The 20,376-nt window shown below is 43.0% G+C and overlaps 1 protein-coding gene across 1 annotated transcript in view; it reads right to left on the minus strand.

The window, feature by feature from the left end:
• Positions 1 to 20,376, minus strand: part of MGAT4D (MGAT4 family member D) — a 666,451-nt gene that overhangs the window by 202,906 nt on the left and 443,169 nt on the right. Inside the window, exon 8 of the mRNA XM_085641583.1 lies at positions 1,747 to 1,861. Coding sequence (XP_085497709.1) covers positions 1,747 to 1,861 — 115 coding nt within the window. The remainder of the gene's footprint in view (positions 1 to 1,746; positions 1,862 to 20,376) is intronic.

Raw genomic sequence — 20,376 nt, forward strand, 5'->3', positions numbered from 1 at the left:
GCCGCTTTTTTATGACCTGAAGTGTGATGTGGTTCTGCAGTAGGTCTGAACCACGAGGGTGATCGCTAAAGCGGGAGGCAATGCCTGCTCCACACGAGGCAATCCAAGAGGGGCCGCAAGCATCAGCCTCACAATGCAGTCAATGTCTGAGTGAAGATGCGGAAGCGCTCTTCCTTGAGAAACCAACGTTGCCTAAAGCAGGGCTTGAAACACATGCATTCCAGGGGTACAAGAAGGGTCAAGCGCACACAGTTTATCACACTTTTTTTGTAACTCCTATTGCCCCTTCCTTTCCTTTTCTTGATGTTGATAACAAGCCTTATTTTTATTTTTATTTCATGCAATTGATTATAGGTGTGTGCTTCTATGGCATTATGTCAGTGGCATCTCTAATAAAAAACATTCTTTTTTTAACTCTATGCATTGCAGTGGTGAGAAACGAATTTAAGTGTTTTTCACTACTAGGACATGTAAAACTTAAAGGCACATGCCCACCTTTTAAAATATATTGCACCCTACCCCCTGGGCTGCTTAGGGCCCACCCTAGAGGTGATTTCTATGTAAGAAAAATGAAGGTTTAAACCTGGCAAACGTTTTATCTTGCTAAGTCAAAATGGCAGTTTAAAACTGAACATACAAGCTGCAATGGCAGACCTGAGAAATGTTTTCAAGGCTACTTGTGTGGGTGGCACATTTATTACTGTAGGCCTACTAGTAGTATTTAGTTTTCAGGCCCTGGGTACATGAAATACCACTTTACTATGGACTAGTAAATAACTGTGCCAATTGGATGTTAGCCAATGTTATCCGTTTAAAGGCATAAGCACAAGCACTTTAGCACTGGTTAGTAGTGGTAAAAAGTGCAGAGTCCTAAAACCAGCAAAAACTTAGACAACAAAAACAGGAAGATTGAAGGCAAAAAACTGTGACAAAACACGCCAAGGATGTCAGGTCAAACACATGGGGTAGCCACTAATTTTGGCAAAGGTCTGCATTTGCCAAACTCTAGCCAACACCCTAAAAGAAACAACACAACCACCAAGGAGGGACTGATTGACTTGGCATTCTCACATGGGACTACCAATTGCATCGATACAGCAATTCAGCAAGTTTAACTGCGGCAGCTCTTTCTCGCCTTGTAAAAATACAAAGTGCTAAAGGAGGTCTCTAGTTGGCAATGGCTGGCCACTGTCCAAGTACGGACCCTTCTTCCTAAGTCAGAGTAAGCGGGCTACACCCTTTGATAACCCCTGCTCAACCCTGTGGTAACGTAGCACGAGCAGCAAGGCTTATCTCAGAGGCAGTGTGTGAAGCATTTATGACCATACACAGTAACACAGCGAAGAACACTACAAAGGGACACCACACAGGTTATTATAGAAAAAAAAGTATCTTTATATATAGACTTATCACAAGACCAATAACGGTAAAAAGCCACAATACTGTAAAATAGGATTATTCTTGAAATGCTGCAAAAATAGTTCAAAGCAGTGGTCTCTGCGACCCTTTTACTTACAAAGTACCTGGATTCTGTAGCAAAACAACCAAAATGTTGCAAGGGAGCTGTAGTGATGATTTGCATTAGGAGAATATTAACATTTCTAAATTAAACCACCTGTCACGCTGATAAAAATGAAGCGAATGCTTATCAAGCATGAGGATTTTCTTTTATATGTAAATGAATCCAGAGAACAAAATAATACCATCTAACAATACATTAATAAACAGGAACGAATTTGAGCTTACCTATAAAACCGAGCTGCGAAAATTCTAGAAAAAGCCACTCGTCAGACGGCTGCTGCAGAGCAAAGGTTTTTATTGACTGGAAATACTGAGGTTTGGCTACAATGTCGTCTTCTAGCTGTAAAGTGGAGACATGAGACATTAGCAGAAACGAAAAAATACAGTACCTAGTAATGCAAAACATTTCCTATAGTGGTCCCATTTACATTTTAAAAAGCAGGCTACGAATTATTGAGAATGTAAGAATATTTGGGAATCCTTAAAATGACTCGGAAACAAAAGACGGAGTAAAAATAGAACCGGAGACTATGCAGGGTCACGAGTGGTGCACTAGCTAATGAGATGGGGTGGGGAGCATGGGCTTCTTTTCAATCATGACCTTCTACATTAGAACCAGTTGGAGCAAGTTCACCTCTTGCTTTATGTTTAAAAAGTGGCTTCGAAGCTTCCAGTAGCGATTATAGTAAGAACTCAAGCATAACCCTGGCTGCACCTTTCTTTTGTGCAGCACCTTTTGCTTACACACATATTGAATTTTACTTTCATATATGTTGGCAAAAAACTATGGAGAAAAATCAAACATTTACACAAATTGATGAGAAACTAAAGTTTTGTTATCAATGCATATCCAAAGGGGACACATGCTAAAATCAGCAATGGCACATTACTTCAGTTAAGGAAACATTCTTGTATGCCAGTATGACAATGGTACTATTCAATATGGTGCCATGCCAGGTAGTTCTCATTTGCTAAAGAAATGTAAATATTGTTATTCCACATTATGCGAGTTAAGAAGCTAATCACATGCAAGTATGAGAATACCGCTATTTGCCACAGGTTCTTCATATGTGCCTCAGGTAGGTACACTTTGCCATGCCAGTATCATACTGCCCATTAGGTAGATATTTCCATACCAGTATTGCAATGCCCCTGTTAGGTGCACTTTCATGCCATGTTCTTCACATTTTCATCTGCTAGATGCACATTTCCATGCCAAAAGTGTGGTGTGGGTGCAGGAGGTAGCTGTCCCGTTTTTCCTTTGGTCCTCTCCAATTCTGTAGCCTTCTGTGATATCTTCACCTTTGCCATGCATTCTCCTCTCAGTGTTTTGTCCCCTGCTGCTCAGCCAGAGTGACTGTGATGTAATTAGCATGCTGGTATGTGCATGGTTTGAGAGAGTGTCAGTTGAATGCGTGGGCTGAGCAGCAAGGATGGTGCTCCCGGTGGGGCTTCCTTCATATCTACTTTACCTGTAACCTATGAATGAATGAATGAATGAATGAATGAATGAATGAAAAGCAATTTGTATCGCGCAAACTAAGCCCGAAGGCATCAAGGCGCCTACCAATAAAATCAGAACACAGAGGCCAGCTCACGGATATGCCATAACAAATAGCCAGGTCTTTAACGCTTTTCTGAACAAGGGGACTGATGGTTGAGCTCTAATTTCCATAGGGAGAGCATTCCAGAGCTTGGGCGCCAGATAGGAAAAAGCCCTTCCTCCCCACCTGGTTCTCCTGAAACGAGGTACCAATAACAGTTTCTTATCTGAGGACCGAAGATTTCTGGCGGGGACATCGGGAACTAAGAGATCATTGATTCCTCTCGCTCCTTGGCCTAGTATGTTATGTTAGACTAAGGATCTTAAAGGTGATCCTAGCCGAAATAGGAAGCCAGTGTAGGCTTTTCCTGACAGCAGTGGCAGAGGAGAGCCTTGGGGCGTCCGTTACAAATTTGGCAGCCGCATTCTGAACAGTTTGCAGTCGCTGCACCAAACCCTTGTCTAGACCCGAGTAAAGAGCATTACAATAGTCAAGACGTGAGGACACAAGGGCTATAACTACTTGTTTGCGTGCAGAGGGAGCAAGGTAGTATTTTATTTTTCTTAGGATTTTGATGATGCCCCAGCAGGTCAACACCGTTCTATTTACCTGTAGGTTCATAGAGAGTGAAGGATCAATCAGGACCCCCAGATTACGAGCTGAGTGAGTGGGAGAGGGACACATTCCCAAGGAGGGGGGCCACCACTTATCAGACCATAGGTCACTCCCACCACCAAAAACAAGAACCTCCGTTTTCTCTCCATTCAGCTTTAAGGAGTTACAAATCATCCATTTAGAAACTGCCTCCATGCAGTTTCTAAAGCTGAGAGCAGAGGAATCGTCCGGGTGTGAGAGGGACACCATGATCTGGGTATCGTCTGCATAGGAGACCACCTCCATCCCATAGGATCTTATTAACTTGGCAAGTGGGGCCACATAAATATTAAAAAGGGTAGGGCTGAGGGCCGAACCCTGTGGGACCCCACATTGAACAGGCAGGGATGGAGATAAAAATTCGCCTAGTTTGTCCCTCTGTTCTCTCTGATCCAAGAAAGAAGCCAGAAGGCTCAGAGCCGATCCCTCAAGCCCAATCTCCCTCAAGCGAGCTGTCAAGGTCACCGGGGATAGGGTGTCAAAAGCTGCTGTAAGGTCTAATAGGACCAGAAAAGTAGTATGGCCCTGGTCCACCTCCATACGGATATTGTTTAACACAACAGTAAGAGCGGACTCTGTACTATGGGACCGACGGAAACCATGTTGGGCTGGATCAAGAAGTCCATGCCCATCTACAAAAGCCATCAGATGTTCAATGAGATGTGTTTCGAGCATTTTAGCAGGTGCCGGAAGCAGCGAAATAGGACGGAAATTCTTCAGGGTTTCAGGATCAAGGGAGGGCTTTTTTAAAAGAGGCTTGACCACCGCCCTCTTCCACACGGCCGGGTACACACCCTCATGTATTGCCCTGTTCATGATCTCGAGAAGAGGGGGCAATAAGACATCCCTACAATCCTTAAAAACTCTGAGAGGGCAAGGGTCTAGGGGTGAGCCCGATCTTGTTTTACTAAGCAACCTATCAAGTTGGACTATATTCAGCGGAGGGAAACAGGACAGACTAGCCTTAGCAATCCGATTTTCCATTTCAGCCCCCGAGATGGCCGGAGTGCGCAGGGGGGGCAAAGAGGCCCGTTGTAATTCCAGGGCGGAATAGATATCCGCAATTTTGGAATGAAAGAACTGAGCGATCCTATCGCAGAGATCTTGAGAACTGACAGTCGGATTGGGAGTTTGCAGAGAGCACAGGGAATCAACAATCCGAAAGAGGTCTCTGGGGGACGTAAGAGAGGTAGTTATTTTGGCGAAGTAATCCTATGACTCTTACCTTAAGAATAAACCTGATCCTGTTATCACCTTACTACTGGCTACCCTGCATCTTCATTTGCCACAATGGCGAAGAGCTGAGGAGGATCTAGCTTGAAGACTTCAGCGCTACTGCGGGAACAGGAGAGAAGGTATTTTAACTGAAGGGCAATCGAACCAATACAAGAAACTAAGAGAAACTCATAATGAAGAGGTCATGGCAAATGTGCCTGGTAGCCCCACCGGTGTCTATTTCCATCATACAGACGCAGGCTAGGGCATTTAAACAAGCGTATAGTTAATCGAAGGTGCGGCTACAGAGTTACCATCACTTTTGTGCCTACAAAGACTCTCACTATCTGCCCTGCTAAGGAAAAGTGCAGGAAACAGTTCAAGGTAGACTTACAGCTCCTGGCAACATTCACATGATCAGGCTGCGTTCATCTGAAACGTATTATTGACTTTTGTGGATTCCTACGTCTTTCTGATCTATTTGCCAAATGGACTCTGTATTCATCTATGTCTACATGGACAGCAGTGACAACGTGGATTGGCAACCTGCGTTCAACTGTGGTGCGGGGGTGCGCTCTCTCAGCACTGTGTATTCAGGGCACACAGGCAGTTTGCCGCCTTGCGTTGTGCAATTGGCACAGGGATGTATTTGTCATACACGCGCTCTAAATCAAACGATTACATTGGTGTCTGCTATTCAGCAAGACGGATCCGGAGATGGCTGAGGGCGGAGGCATTCATGTCCCTGTCTCTGACATTTACCTGTGGTGGGGTATAGTGTTTATAACCCCACACTCTACTTATGTTTCCTGGTGGTGGGCATCTGCATTATGCTCAAACCATTCTTACAGTTCCATTTTTTGGGGCATATGTGTTGTACCCACAGGGGCATATGTTTTGCACTTTAAAATTGGGCAAATGTATGGCACCCGTAGGGGCACACGTATTGCACCCTTGAACTATTCTGCAGATTCAGTGATACTTTGACTCAATTATTAGGTGCCACTTTTGTTCCTCCTCCATTGTTTATTGTCTGTGAAAAGGGGAGAGTGCGGGTGTTTCTCCTGAGTGATGTTAATGTGAGTTAGTCGTATCCTTGTATCATTGTTCTCTTCTCTGGTCCTTTTATTTTTATGTATTGTGTGATTGAATTTGTACTTTCTTTCTAAGCTTTAATTTTTATGGATGAGGTGTATTACTGTCTTATTTGCATTTATATTGTTTATGGATAAAATAGACAAGGGAGGAGTGTTCTATTTTCATCTTTGCCATGCATTCTCCTCTTAGTGTTTTGTCCCCTGCTGCTCAGCCAGAGTGACTGTGATGTAATTAGCATGCTGGTGTGTGCATGGTTTGAGAGAGTGTCAGTTGAATGCGTGGGCTGAGCATCAAGGATGGTGCTCCCGGTGGGGCTTCCTTCATATCTACTTTACCTGTAACCTATGACTCTTACCTTAAGAATAAACCTGATCCTGTGATCACCTTACTACTGGCTACCCTGCATCTTTATTTGCCACAATGGCGACGAGCAGAGAAGGATCTAGCGTGAAGACTTCAGCCCTACTGCAGGAACGGGAGAGAAGATATTGTAACTGAAGGGCAATCGAACCAATACAAGAAACTAAGAGAAACTCATAATGAAGAGGTCATGGCAAATGTGCCTGGTAGCCCCACCGGTGTCTATTTCCATCATACAGACGCAGACTAGGGCATTTAAACAAGCGTATAGTTAATCGAAGGTGCGGCTACAGAGTTACCATCACTTTTGTGCCTACAAAGACTCTCACTATCTGCCCTGCTAAGGAAAAGTGCAGGAAACAGTTCAAGGTAGACTTACAGCTCCTGGCAACATTCACATGACCAGGCTGCGTTCATCTGAAACATATTATTGACTTTTGTGGATTCCTACGTCTTTCTGATCTATTTGCCAAATGGACTCTGTATTCCTCTATGTCTACATGGACAGCAGTGACCTCGTGGATTGGCAACCTGCGTTCAACTGTGGTGCGGGGGTGCGCTCTCTTAGCACTGTGTATTCAGGGCACACAGGCAGTTTGCCGCCTTGCGTTGTGTAATTGGCATAGGGATTTATTTCTCATACACGCGCTCTAAATCAAACGATTACATTGGCGTCTGCTATTCAGCAAGACGGATCCGGAGATGGCTGAGGGCGGAGGCATTCATGTCCCTGTCTCTGCCCTGTTTGCTTTGTATGACTATCTTCCAGTGTGACGCACACCCCTTAGTATTCTAGTGGTTTCCCTCTACTTTAAAAGATGCTTTGAAGGGTTTCCAGGTATCGGACAGCGAGCTCTCCTTATACAGCTGTGCCATAAATGTTTGAAGGGACCTGGTACTCTTTGCTTATTTTGAATGCCAATTCTTTTGTTTGATACCAGAGAGTGCTGTTGCCATGTACTTACGTGCATTTTCATGACTTCGCAATTCATTTCCAACTATGCTACATTATTCATCAACAGTGAAGTTCTATGCCATTTTGAGATTGTATGTGAAAGCCTTGTTAGCATAGTTTGGAGTGCTATTCTTGATTTATTACCTAATTAATTATTCTATGCTATCTGCATGAGTTTGAAAGTCCAAGTTAGCATAATTATCTGTCTAGGCTGAATTGTTGCCTGTATGTGTGGGTAATGCCAGGCTAGCATATTTTTTAGTACTATTCTTGGATTGATACTTTATAGGGTGTGAGTGTGGCAACTTGTGCAAATGATACTAGAACTTGTTTTATGGGTTATGTTTTTTTAACCGTACTTCCACTTGAGCTCGATCATGTTTAGTACATCCCAATCAATTCTTATTGTTTTGGTGATGGGGCAGGGATCTTGCAACCCAAACCATGCATGCATACACATTTCATGGTGGTGGGGCAGGGATCTTGCAACCCAAACCGTACTTACATTTACGATTCATGGTGGTGGGCATTTGTATTACGGTCAAACCATTCTACATTTACCTGTTATGGGGTATTTTGGTTATAACTCCAAACTGTACATACGTTTCATGGTGGTTGGCATTTACGTTACGCTCACACCTTTCTTACATTTACCTGTAGTGGGGTATCGTGTTTATAACCCCACACTCTACTTATGTTTCCTGGAGGTGGGCATCTGCATTATGCTCAAACCATTCTTACAGTTCCATTTTTTGGGGCATATGTGTTGTACCCACAGGGGCATATGTTTTGCACTTTAAAATTGGGCAAATGTATGGCACCCGTAGGGGCACACGTATTGGACCCTTGAACTATTCTGCAGATTCAGTGATACTTTGACTCAATTATTAGGTGCCTCTTTTGTTCTTCCTCCATTGTTTATTGTCTGTGAAAAGGGGAGAGTGCGGGTGTTTCTCCTGAGTGATGTTTATGTGAGTTAGTCGTATTCTTGTATCATTGTTCTCTTCTCTAGTCCTTTTATTCTTATGGATTGTGTGATTGAATTTGTACTTTCTTACTAAGCTTTAATTTTTATGGATGAGGTGTATTACTGTCTTATTTGCATTTATATTGTTTATGGATAAAATAGACAAGGGAGGAGTGTTCTATCTTCACCTTTGCCATGCATTCTCCTCTTAGTGTTTTGTCCCCTGCTGCTCAGCCAGAGTGACTGTGATGTAATTAGCATGCTGGTGTGTGCATGGTTTGAGAGAGTGTCAGTTGAATGCGTGGGCTGAGCATCAAGGATGGTGCTCCCGGTGGGGCTTCCTTCATATCTACTTTACCTGTAACCTATGACTCTTACCTTAAGAATAAACCTGATCCTGTTATCACCTTACTACTGGCTACCCTGCATCTTTATTTGCCACAATGGCGACGAGCAGAGAAGGATCTAGCGTGAAGACTTCAGCCCTACTGCAGGAACGGGAGAGAAGATATTGTAACTGAAGGGCAATCGAACCAATACAAGAAACTAAGAGAAACTCATAATGAAGAGGTCATGGCAAATGTGCCTGGTAGCCCCACCGGTGTCTATTTCCATCATACAGATGCAGACTAGGGCATTTAAACAGGGGAATAGTTAATCGAAGGTGCGGCTACAGAGTTACCATCACTTTTGTGCCTACAAAGACTCTCACTATCTGCCCTGCTAAGGAAAAGTGCAGGAAACAGTTCAAGGTAGACTTACAGCTCCTGGCAACATTCACATGACCAGGCTGCGTTCATCTGAAACATATTATTGACTTTTGTGGATTCCTACGTCTTTCTGATCTATTTGCCAAATGGACTCTGTATTCCTCTATGTCTACATGGACAGCAGTGACCGCGTGGATTGGCAACCTGCGTTCAACTGTGGTGCGGGGGTGCGCTCTCTCAGCACTGTGTATTCAGGGCACACAGGCAGTTTGCTGCCTTGCGTTGTGTAATTGGCATAGGGATTTATTTCTCATACACGCGCTCTAAATCAAACGATTACATTGGCGTCTGCTATTCAGCAAGACGGATCCGGAGATGGTTGAGGGCGGAGGCATTCATGTCCCTGTCTCTGCCCTGTTTGCTTTGTATGACTATCTTCCAGTGTGACGCACACCCTTTAGTATTCTAGTGGTTTCCCTCTACTTTAAAAGATGCTTTGAAGGGTTTCCAGGTATTGGACAGCGAGCTCTCCTTATACAGCTGTGCCATAAATGTTTGAAGGGACCTGGTACTCTTTGCTTATTTTGAATGCCAATTCTTTTGTTTGATACCAGAGAGTGCTGTTGCCATGTACTTACGTGCATTTCCATGACTTCGCAATTCATTTCCAACTATGCTACATTATTCATCAACAGTGAAGTTCTATGCCATTTTGAGATTGTATGTGAAAGCCTTGTTAGCATAGTTTGGAGTGCTATTCTTGATTTATTACCTAATTAATTATTCTATGCTATCTGCATGAGTTTGAAAGTCCAAGTTAGCATAATTATCTGTCTAGGCTGAATTGTTGCCTGTATGTGTGGGTAATGCCAGGCTAGCATATTTTTTAGTACTATTCTTGGATTGATACTTTATAGGGTGTGAGTGTGGCAACTTGTGCAAATGATACTAGAACTTGTTTTATGGGTTATGTTTTTGTGACCGTACTTCCACTTGAGCTGGATCATGTTTAGTACATCCCAATCAATTCTTATTGTTTTGGTGATGGGGAGGGATCTTGCAACCCAAACCATGCATGCATACACATTTCATGGTGGTGGGGCAGGGATCTTGCAACCCAAACCGTACTTACATTTACGATTCATGGTGGTGGGCATTTGTATTACGGTCAAACCATTCTACATTTACCTGTTATGGGGTATTTTGGTTATAACTCCAAACTGTACATACGTTTCATGGTGGTTGGCATTTACGTTACGCTCACACCTTTCTTACATTTACCTGTAGTGGGGTATCGTGTTTATAACCCCACACTCTACTTATGTTTCCTGGAGGTGGGCATCTGCATTATGCTCAAACCATTCTTACAGTTCCATTTTTTGGGGCATATGTGTTGTACCCACAGGGGCATATGTTTTGCACTTTAAAATTGGGCAAATGTATGGCACCCGTAGCGGCACACGTATTGCACCCTTGAACTATTCTGCAGATTCAGTGATACTTTGACTCAATTATTAGGTGCCTCTTTTGTTCCTCCTCCATTGTTTATTGTCTGTGAAAAGGGGAGAGTGCGGGTGTTTCTCCTGAGTGATGTTTATGTGAGTTAGTCGTATTCTTGTATCATTGTTCTCTTCTCTAGTCCTTTTATTTTTATGTATTGTGTGATTGAATTTGTACTTTCTTACTAAGCTTTAATTTTTATGGATGAGGTGTATTACTGTCTTATTTGCATTTATATTGTTTATGGATAAAATAGACAAGGGAGGAGTGTTCTATCTTCACCTTTGCCATGCATTCTCCTCTTAGTGTTTTGTCCCCTGCTGCTCAGCCAGAGTGACTGTGATGTAATTAGCATGCTGGTATGTGCATGGTTTGAGAGAGTGTCAGTTGAATGCGTGGGCTGAGCATCAAGGATGGTGCTCCCGGTGGGGCTTCCTTCATATCTACTTTACCTGTAACCTATGACTCTTACCTTAAGAATAAACCTGATCCTGTTATCACCTTACTACTGGCTACCCTGCATCTTTATTTGCCACAATGGCGACGAGCAGAGAAGGATCTAGCGTGAAGACTTCAGCACTACTGCAGGAACGGGAGAGAAGATATTGTAACTGAAGGGCAATCGAACCAATACAAGAAACTAAGAGAAACTCATAATGAAGAGGTCATGGCAAATGTGCCTGGTAGCCCCACCGGTGTCTATTTCCATCATACAGACGCAGACTAGGGCATTTAAACAAGCGTATAGTTAATCGAAGGTGCGGCTACAGAGTTACCATCACTTTTGTGCCTACAAAGACTCTCACTATCTGCCCTGCTAAGGAAAAGTGCAAGAAACAGTTCAAGGTAGACTTACAGCTCCTGGCAACATTCACATGACCAGGCTGCAATCATCTGAAACATATTATTGACTTTTGTGGATTCCTACGTCTTTCTGATCTATTTGCCAAATGGACTCTGTATTCCTCTATGTCTACATAGACAGCAGTGACCGCGTGGATTGGCAACCTGCGTTCAACTGTGGTGCGGGGGTGCGCTATCTCAGCACTGTGTATTTAGGGCACACAGGCAGTTTGCCGCCTTGCGTTGTGTAATTGGCATAGGGATTTATTTCTCATACACGCGCTCTAAATCAAACGATTACATTGGCGTCTGCTATTCAGCAAGACGGATCCGGAGATGGTTGAGGGCGGAGGCATTCATGTCCCTGTCTCTGCCCTGTTTGCTTTGTATGAGTATCTTCCAGTGTGACGCACACCCCTTAGTATTCTAGTGGTTTCCCTCTACTTTAAAAGATGCTTTGAAGGGTTTCCAGGTATCGGACAGTGAGCTCTCCTTATACAGCTGTGCCATAAATGTTTGAAGGGACCTGGTACTCTTTGCTTATTTTGAATGCCAATTCTTTTGTTTGATACCAGAGAGTGCTGTTGCCATGTACTTACGTGCATTTCCATGACTTCGCAATTCATTTCCAACTATGCTACATTATTCATCAACAGTGAAGTTCTATGCCATTTTGAGATTGTATGTGAAAGCCTTGTTAGCATAGTTTGGAGTGCTATTCTTGATTTATTACCTAATTAATTATTCTATGCTATCTGCATGAGTTTGAAAGTCCAAGTTAGCATAATTATCTGTCTAGGCTGAATTGTTGCCTGTATGTGTGGGTAATGCCAGGCTAGCATATTTTTGAGTACTATTCTTGGATTGATACTTTATAGGGTGTGAGTGTGGCAACTTGTGCAAATGATACTAGAACTTGTTTTATGGGTTATGTTTTTTTGACCGTACTTCCACTTGAGCTGGATCATGTTTAGTAAATCCCAATCAATTCTTATTGTTTTGGTGATGGGGCAGGGATCTTGCAACCCAAACCATGCATGCATACACATTTCATGGTGGTGGGGCAGGGATCTTGCAACCCAAACCGTACTTACATTTACGATTCATGGTGGTGGGCATTTGTATTACGGTCAAACCATTCTACATTTACCTGTTATGGGGTATTTTGGTTATAACTCCAAACTGTACTTACGTTTCATGGTGGTTGGCATTTACGTTACGCTCACACCTTTCTTACATTTACCTGTGGTGGGGTATAGTGTTTATAACCCCACACTCTACTTATGTTTCCTGGTGGTGGGCATCTGCATTATGCTCAAACCATTCTTACAGTTCCATTTTTTGGGGCATATGTGTTGTACCCACAGGGGCATATGTTTTGCACTTTAAAATTGGGCAAATGTATGGCACCCGTAGGGGCACACGTATTGCACCCTTGAACTATTCTGCGGATTCAGTGATACTTTGACTCAATTATTAGGTGCCACTTTTGTTCCTCCTCCATTGTTTATCGTCTGTGAAAAGGGGAGAGTGTGGGTGTTTCTCCTGAGTGATGTTTATGTGAGTTAGTCGTATCCTTGTATCATTGTTCTCTTCTCTGGTCCTTTTGTTTTTATGTATTGTGTGATTGAATTTTTACTTTTCTTTCTAAGCTATAATTTTTATGGCTGAGGTGTATTACTGTCTTATTTGCATTTATATTGTTTATGAACAAAATAGACAAGGGAGGTGTGTTCTATTTTCATCTTTGTCATGCATTCTCCTCTTAGTGTTTTGTCCCCTGCTGCTCAGCCAGAGTGACTGTGATGTAATTAGCATGCTGGTGTGTGCATGGTTTGAGAGAGTGTCAGTTGAATGCGTGGGCTGAGCATCAAGGATGGTGCTCCCGGTGGGGCTTCCTTCATATCTACTTTACCTGTAACCTATGACTCTTACCTTAAGAATAAACCCGATCCTGTTATCACCTTACTACTGGCTACCCTGCATCTTTATTTGCCACAATGGCGACGAGCAGAGAAGGATCTAGCGTGAAGACTTCAGCCCTACTGCAGGAACGGGAGAGAAGATATTGTAACTGAAGGGCAATCGAACCAATGCAAGAAACTAAGAGAAACTCATAATGAAGAGGTCATGGCAAATGTGCCTGGTAGCCCCACCGGTGTCTATTTCCATCATACAGACGCAGACTAGGGCAGTTAAACAAGCGTATAGTTAATCGAAGGTGCGGCTACAGAGTTACCATCACTTTTGTGCCTACAAAGACTCTCACTATCTGCCCTGCTAAGGAAAAGTGCAGGAAACAGTTCAAGGTAGACTTACAGCTCCTGGCAACATTCACATGACCAGGCTGCGTTCATCTGAAACATATTATTGACTTTTGTGGATTCCTACGTCTTTCTGATCTATTTGCCAAATGGACTCTGTATTCCTCTATGTCTACATGGACAGCAGTGACCGCGTGGATTGGCAACCTGCGTTCAACTGTGGTGCGGGGGTGCGCTCTCTCAGCACTGTGTATTCAGGGCACACAGGCAGTTTGCCGCCTTGCGTTGTGTAATTGGCATAGGGATTTTTTTCTCATACACGCGCTCTAAATCAAACGATTACATTGGCGTCTGCTATTCAGCAAGACGGATCCGGAGATGGTTGAGGGCGGAGGCATTCATGTCCCTGTCTCTGCCCTGTTTTCTTTGTATGACTATCTTCCAGTGTGACGCACACCCCTTAGTATTCTAGTGGTTTCCCTCTACTTTAAAAGATGCTTTGAAGGGTTTCCAGGTATCGGACAGCGAGCTCTCCTTATACAGCTGTGCCATAAATGTTTGAAGGGACCTGGTACTCTTTGCTTATTTTGAATGCCAATTCTTTTGTTTGATACCAGAGAGTGCTGTTGCCATGTACTTACGTGCATTTCCATGACTTCGCAATTCATTTCCAACTATGCTACATTATTCATCAACAGTGAAGTTCTATGCCATTTTGAGATTGTATGTGAAAGCCTTGTTAGCATAGTTTGGAGTGCTATTCTTGATTTATTACCTAATTAAGTATTCTATGCTATCTGCATGAGTTTGAAAGTCCAAGTTAGCATAATTATCTGTCTAGGCTGAATTGTTGCCTGTATGTGTGGGTAATGCCAGGCTAGCATATTTTTGAGTACTATTCTTGGATTGATACTTTATAGGGTGTGAGTGTGGCAACTTGTGCAAATGATACTAGAACTTGTTTTATGGGTTATGTTTTTTTGACCGTACTTCCACTTGAGCTGGATCATGTTTAGTACATCCCAATCAATTCTTATTGTTTTGGTGATGGGGCAGGGATCTTGCAACCCAAACCATGCATGCATACACATTTCATGGTGGGTGGGGCAGGGATCTTGCAACCCAAACCATGCATGCATACACATTTCATGGTGGTGGGGCAGGGATCTTGCAACCCAAACCATGCATGCATACACATTTCATGGTGGTGGGGCAGGGATCTTGCAACCCAAACCGTACTTACATTTACGATTCATGGTGGTGGGCATTTGTATTACGGTCAAACCATTCTACATTTACCTGTTATGGAGTATTTTGGTTATAACTCCAAACTGTACTTACGTTTCATGGTGGTTGGCATTTACGTTACGCTCACACCTTTCTTACATTTACCTGTGGTGGGGTATAGTGTTTATAACCCCACACTCTACTTATGTTTCCTGGAGGTGGGCATCTGCATTATGCTCAAACCATTCTTACAGTTCCATTTTTTGGGGCATATGTGTTGTACCCACAGGGGCATATGTTTTGCACTTTAAAATTGGGCAAATGTATGGCACCCGTAGCGGCACACGTATTGCACCCTTGAACTATTCTGCAGATTCAGTGATACTTTGACTCAATTATTAGGTGCCTCTTTTGTTCCTCCTCCATTGTTTATTGTCTGTGAAAAGGGGAGAGTGCGGGTGTTTCTCCTGAGTGATGTTTATGTGAGTTAGTCGTATTCTTGTATCATTGTTCTCTTCTCTAGTCCTTTTATTTTTATGTATTGTGTGATTGAATTTGTACTTTCTTACTAAGCTTTAATTTTTATGGATGAGGTGTATTACTGTCTTATTTGCATTTATATTGTTTATGGATAAAATAGACAAGGGAGGAGTGTTCTATCTTCACCTTTGCCATGCATTCTCCTCTTAGTGTTTTGTCCCCTGCTGCTCAGCCAGAGTGACTGTGATGTAATTAGCATGCTGGTATGTGCATGGTTTGAGAGAGTGTCAGTTGAATGCGTGGGCTGAGCATCAAGGATGGTGCTCCCGGTGGGGCTTCCTTCATATCTACTTTACCTGTAACCTATGACTCTTACCTTAAGAATAAACCTGATCCTGTTATCACCTTACTACTGGCTACCCTGCATCTTTATTTGCCACAATGGCGACGAGCAGAGAAGGATCTAGCGTGAAGACTTCAGCACTACTGCAGGAACGGGAGAGAAGATATTGTAACTGAAGGGCAATCGAACCAATACAAGAAACTAAGAGAAACTCATAATGAAGAGGTCATGGCAAATGTGCCTGGTAGCCCCACCGGTGTCTATTTCCATCATACAGACGCAGACTAGGGCATTTAAACAAGCGTATAGTTAATCGAAGGTGCGGCTACAGAGTTACCATCACTTTTGTGCCTACAAAGACTCTCACTATCTGCCCTGCTAAGGAAAAGTGCAAGAAACAGTTCAAGGTAGACTTACAGCTCCTGGCAACATTCACATGACCAGGCTGCAATCATCTGAAACATATTATTGACTTTTGTGGATTCCTTCGTCTTTCTGATCTATTTGCCAAATGGACTCTGTATTCCTCTATGTCTACATAGACAGCAGTGACCGCGTGGATTGGCAACCTGCGTTCAACTGTGGTGCGGGGGTGCGCTATCTCAGCACTGTGTATTCAGGGCACACAGGCAGTTTGCCGCCTTGCGTTGTGTAATTGGCATAGGGATTTATTTCTCATACACGCGCTCTAAATCGAACGATTACATTGGCGTCTGCTATTCAGCAAGACGGATCCGGAGATGGTTGAGGGCGGAGGCATTCATGTCCCTGTCTCTGCCCTGTTTGCTTTGTATGAGTATCTTCCAGTGTGACGCACACCCCTTAGTATTCTAGTGGTTTCCCTCTACTTTAAAAGATGCTTTGAAGGGTTTCCAGGTATCGGACAGTGAGCTCTCCTTATACAGCTGTGCCATAAATGTTTGAAGGGACCTGGTACTCTTTGCTTATTTTGAATGCCAATTCTTTTGTTTGATACCAGAGAGTGCTGTTGCCATGTACTTACGTGCATTTCCATGACTTCGCAATTCATTTCCAACTATGCTACATTATTCATCAACAGTGAAGTTCTATGCCATTTTGAGATTGTATGTGAAAGCCTTGTTAGCATAGTTTGGAGTGCTATTCTTGATTTATTACCTAATTAATTATTCTATGCTATCTGCATGAGTTTGAAAGTCCAAGTTAGCATAATTATCTGTCTAGGCTGAATTGTTGCCTGTATGTGTGGGTAATGCCAGGCTAGCATATTTTTGAGTACTATTCTTGGATTGATACTTTATAGGGTGTGAGTGTGGCAACTTGTGCAAATGATACTAGAACTTGTTTTATGGGTTATGTTTTTTTGACCGTACTTCCACTTGAGCTGGATCATGTTTAGTACATCCCAATCAATTCTTATTGTTTTGGTGATGGGGCAGGGATCTTGCAACCCAAACCATGCATGCATACACATTTCATGGTGGTGGGGCAGGGATCTTGCAACCCAAACCGTACTTACATTTACGATTCATGGTGGTGGGCATTTGTATTACGGTCAAACCATTCTACATTTACCTGTTATGGGGTATTTTGGTTATAACTCCAAACTGTACTTACGTTTCATGGTGGTTGGCATTTACGTTACGCTCACACCTTTCTTACATTTACCTGTGGTGGGGTATAGTGTTTATAACCCCACACTCTACTTATGTTTCCTGGTGGTGGGCATCTGCATTATGCTCAAACCATTCTTACAGTTCCATTTTTTGGGGCATATGTGTTGTACCCACAGGGGCATATGTTTTGCACTTTAAAATTGGGCAAATGTATGGCACCCGTAGGGGCACACGTATTGCACCCTTGAACTATTCTGCGGATTCAGTGATACTTTGACTCAATTATTAGGTGCCACTTTTGTTCCTCCTCCATTGTTTATCGTCTGTGAAAAGGGGAGAGTGTGGGTGTTTCTCCTGAGTGATGTTTATGTGAGTTAGTCGTATCCTTGTATCATTGTTCTCTTCTCTGGTCCTTTTGTTTTTATGTATTGTGTGATTGAATTTTTACTTTTCTTTCTAAGCTATAATTTTTATGGCTGAGGTGTATTACTGTCTTATTTGCATTTATACTGTTTATGAACAAAATAGACAAGGGAGGTGTGTTCTATTTTCATCTTTGTCATGCATTCTCCTCTTAGTGTTTTGTCCCCTGCTGCTCAGCCAGAGTGACTGTGATGTAATTAGCATGCTGGTGTGTGCATGGTTTGAGAGAGTGTCAGTTGAATGCGTGGGCTGAGCATCAAGGATGGTGCTCCCGGTGGGGCTTCCTTCATATCTACTTTACCTGTAACCTATGACTCTTACCTTAAGAATAAACCTGATCCTGTTATCACCTTACTACTGGCTACCCTGCATCTTTATTTGCCACAATGGCGACGAGCAGAGAAGGATCTAGCGTGAAGACTTCAGCCCTACTGCAGGAACGGGAGAGAAGATATTGTAACTGAAGGGCAATCGAACCAATGCAAGAAACTAAGAGAAACTCATAATGAAGAGGTCATGGCAAATGTGCCTGGTAGCCCCACCGGTGTCTATTTCCATCATACAGACGCAGACTAGGGCAGTTAAACAAGCGTATAGTTAATCGAAGGTGCGGCTACAGAGTTACCATCACTTTTGTGCCTACAAAGACTCTCACTATCTGCCCTGCTAAGGAAAAGTGCAGGAAACAGTTCAAGGTAGACTTACAGCTCCTGGAAACATTCACATGACCAGGCTGCGTTCATCTGAAACATATTATTGACTTTTGTGGATTCCTACGTCTTTCTGATCTATTTGCCAAATGGACTCTGTATTCCTCTATGTCTACATGGACAGCAGTGACCGCGTGGATTGGCAACCTGCGTTCAACTGTGGTGCGGGGGTGCGCTCTCTCAGCACTGTGTATTCAGGGCACACAGGCAGTTTGCCGCCTTGCGTTGTGTAATTGGCATAGGGATTTTTTTCTCATACACGCGCTCTAAATCAAACGATTACATTGGCGTCTGCTATTCAGCAAGACGGATCCGGAGATGGTTGAGGGCGGAGGCATTCATGTCCCTGTCTCTGCCCTGTTTTCTTTGTATGACTATCTTCCAGTGTGACGCACACCCCTTAGTATTCTAGTGGTTTCCCTCTACTTTAAAAGATGCTTTGAAGGGTTTCCAGGTATCGGACAGCGAGCTCTCCTTATACAGCTGTGCCATAAATGTTTGAAGGGACCTGGTACTCTTTGCTTATTTTGAATGCCAATTCTTTTGTTTGATACCAGAGAGTGCTGTTGCCATGTACTTACGTGCATTTCCATGACTTCGCAATTCATTTCCAACTATGCTACATTATTCATCAACAGTGAAGTTCTATGCCATTTTGAGATTGTATGTGAAAGCCTTGTTAGCATAGTTTGGAGTGCTATTCTTGATTTATTACCTAATTAATTATTCTATGCTATCTGCATGAGTTTGAAAGTCCAAGTTAGCATAATTATCTGTCTAGGCTGAATTGTTGCCTGTATGTGTGGGTAATGCCAGGCTAGCATATTTTTGAGTACTATTCTTGGATTGATACTTTATAGGGTGTGAGTGTGGCAACTTGTGCAAATGATACTAGAACTTGTTTTATGGGTTATGTTTTTTTGACCGTACTTCCACTTGAGCTGGATCATGTTTAGTACATCCCAATCAATTCTTATTGTTTTGGTGATGGGGCAGGGATCTTGCAACCCAAACCATGCATGCATACACATTTCATGGTGGTGGGGCAGGGATCTTGCAACCCAAACCATGCATGCATACACATTTCATGGTGGTGGGGCAGGGATCTTGCAACCCAAACCATGCATGCATACACATTTCATGGTGGTGGGGCAGGGATCTTGCAACCCAAACCGTACTTACATTTACGATTCATGGTGGTGGGCATTTGTATTACGGTCAAACCATTCTACATTTACCTGTTATGGGGTATTTTGGTTATAACTCCAAACTGTACTTACGTTTCATGGTGGTTGGCATTTACGTTACGCTCACACCTTTCTTACATTTACCTGTGGTGGGGTATAGTGTTTATAACCCCACACTCTACTTATGTTTCCTGGTGGTGGGCATCTGCATTTTGCTCAAACCATTCTTACAGTTCCATTTTTTGGGGCATATGTGTTGTACCCACAGGGGCATATGTTTTGCACTTTAAAATTGGGCAAATGTATGGCACCCGTAGGGGCACACGTATTGCACCCTTGAACTATTCTGCGGATTCAGTGATACTTTGACTCAATTATTAGGTGCCACTTTTGTTCCTCCTCCATTGTTTATCGTCTGTGAAAAGGGGAGAGTGCGGGTGTTTCTCCTGAGTGATGTTTATGTGAGTTAGTCGTATCCTTGTATCATTGTTCTCTTCTCTGGTCCTTTTGTTTTTATGTATTGTGTGATTGAATTTGTACTTTTCTTTCTAAGCTATAATTTTTATGGCTGAGTTGTATTACTGTCTTATTTGCATTTATATTGTTTATGAACAAAATAGACAAGGGAGGAGTGTTCTATTTTCATCTTTGCCATGCATTCTCCTCTTGGTGTTTTGTCCCCTGCTGCTCAGCCAGAGTGACTGTGATGTAATTAGCATGCTGGTGTGTGCATGGTTTGAGAGAGTGTCAGTTGAATTCGTGGACTGAGCGGCAAGGATG

The sequence above is a fragment of the Triturus cristatus genome, chromosome 2_2, assembly GCF_964204655.1.
Source record: "Triturus cristatus chromosome 2_2, aTriCri1.1, whole genome shotgun sequence".
Classification (NCBI taxonomy): domain Eukaryota; kingdom Metazoa; phylum Chordata; class Amphibia; order Caudata; family Salamandridae; genus Triturus; species Triturus cristatus.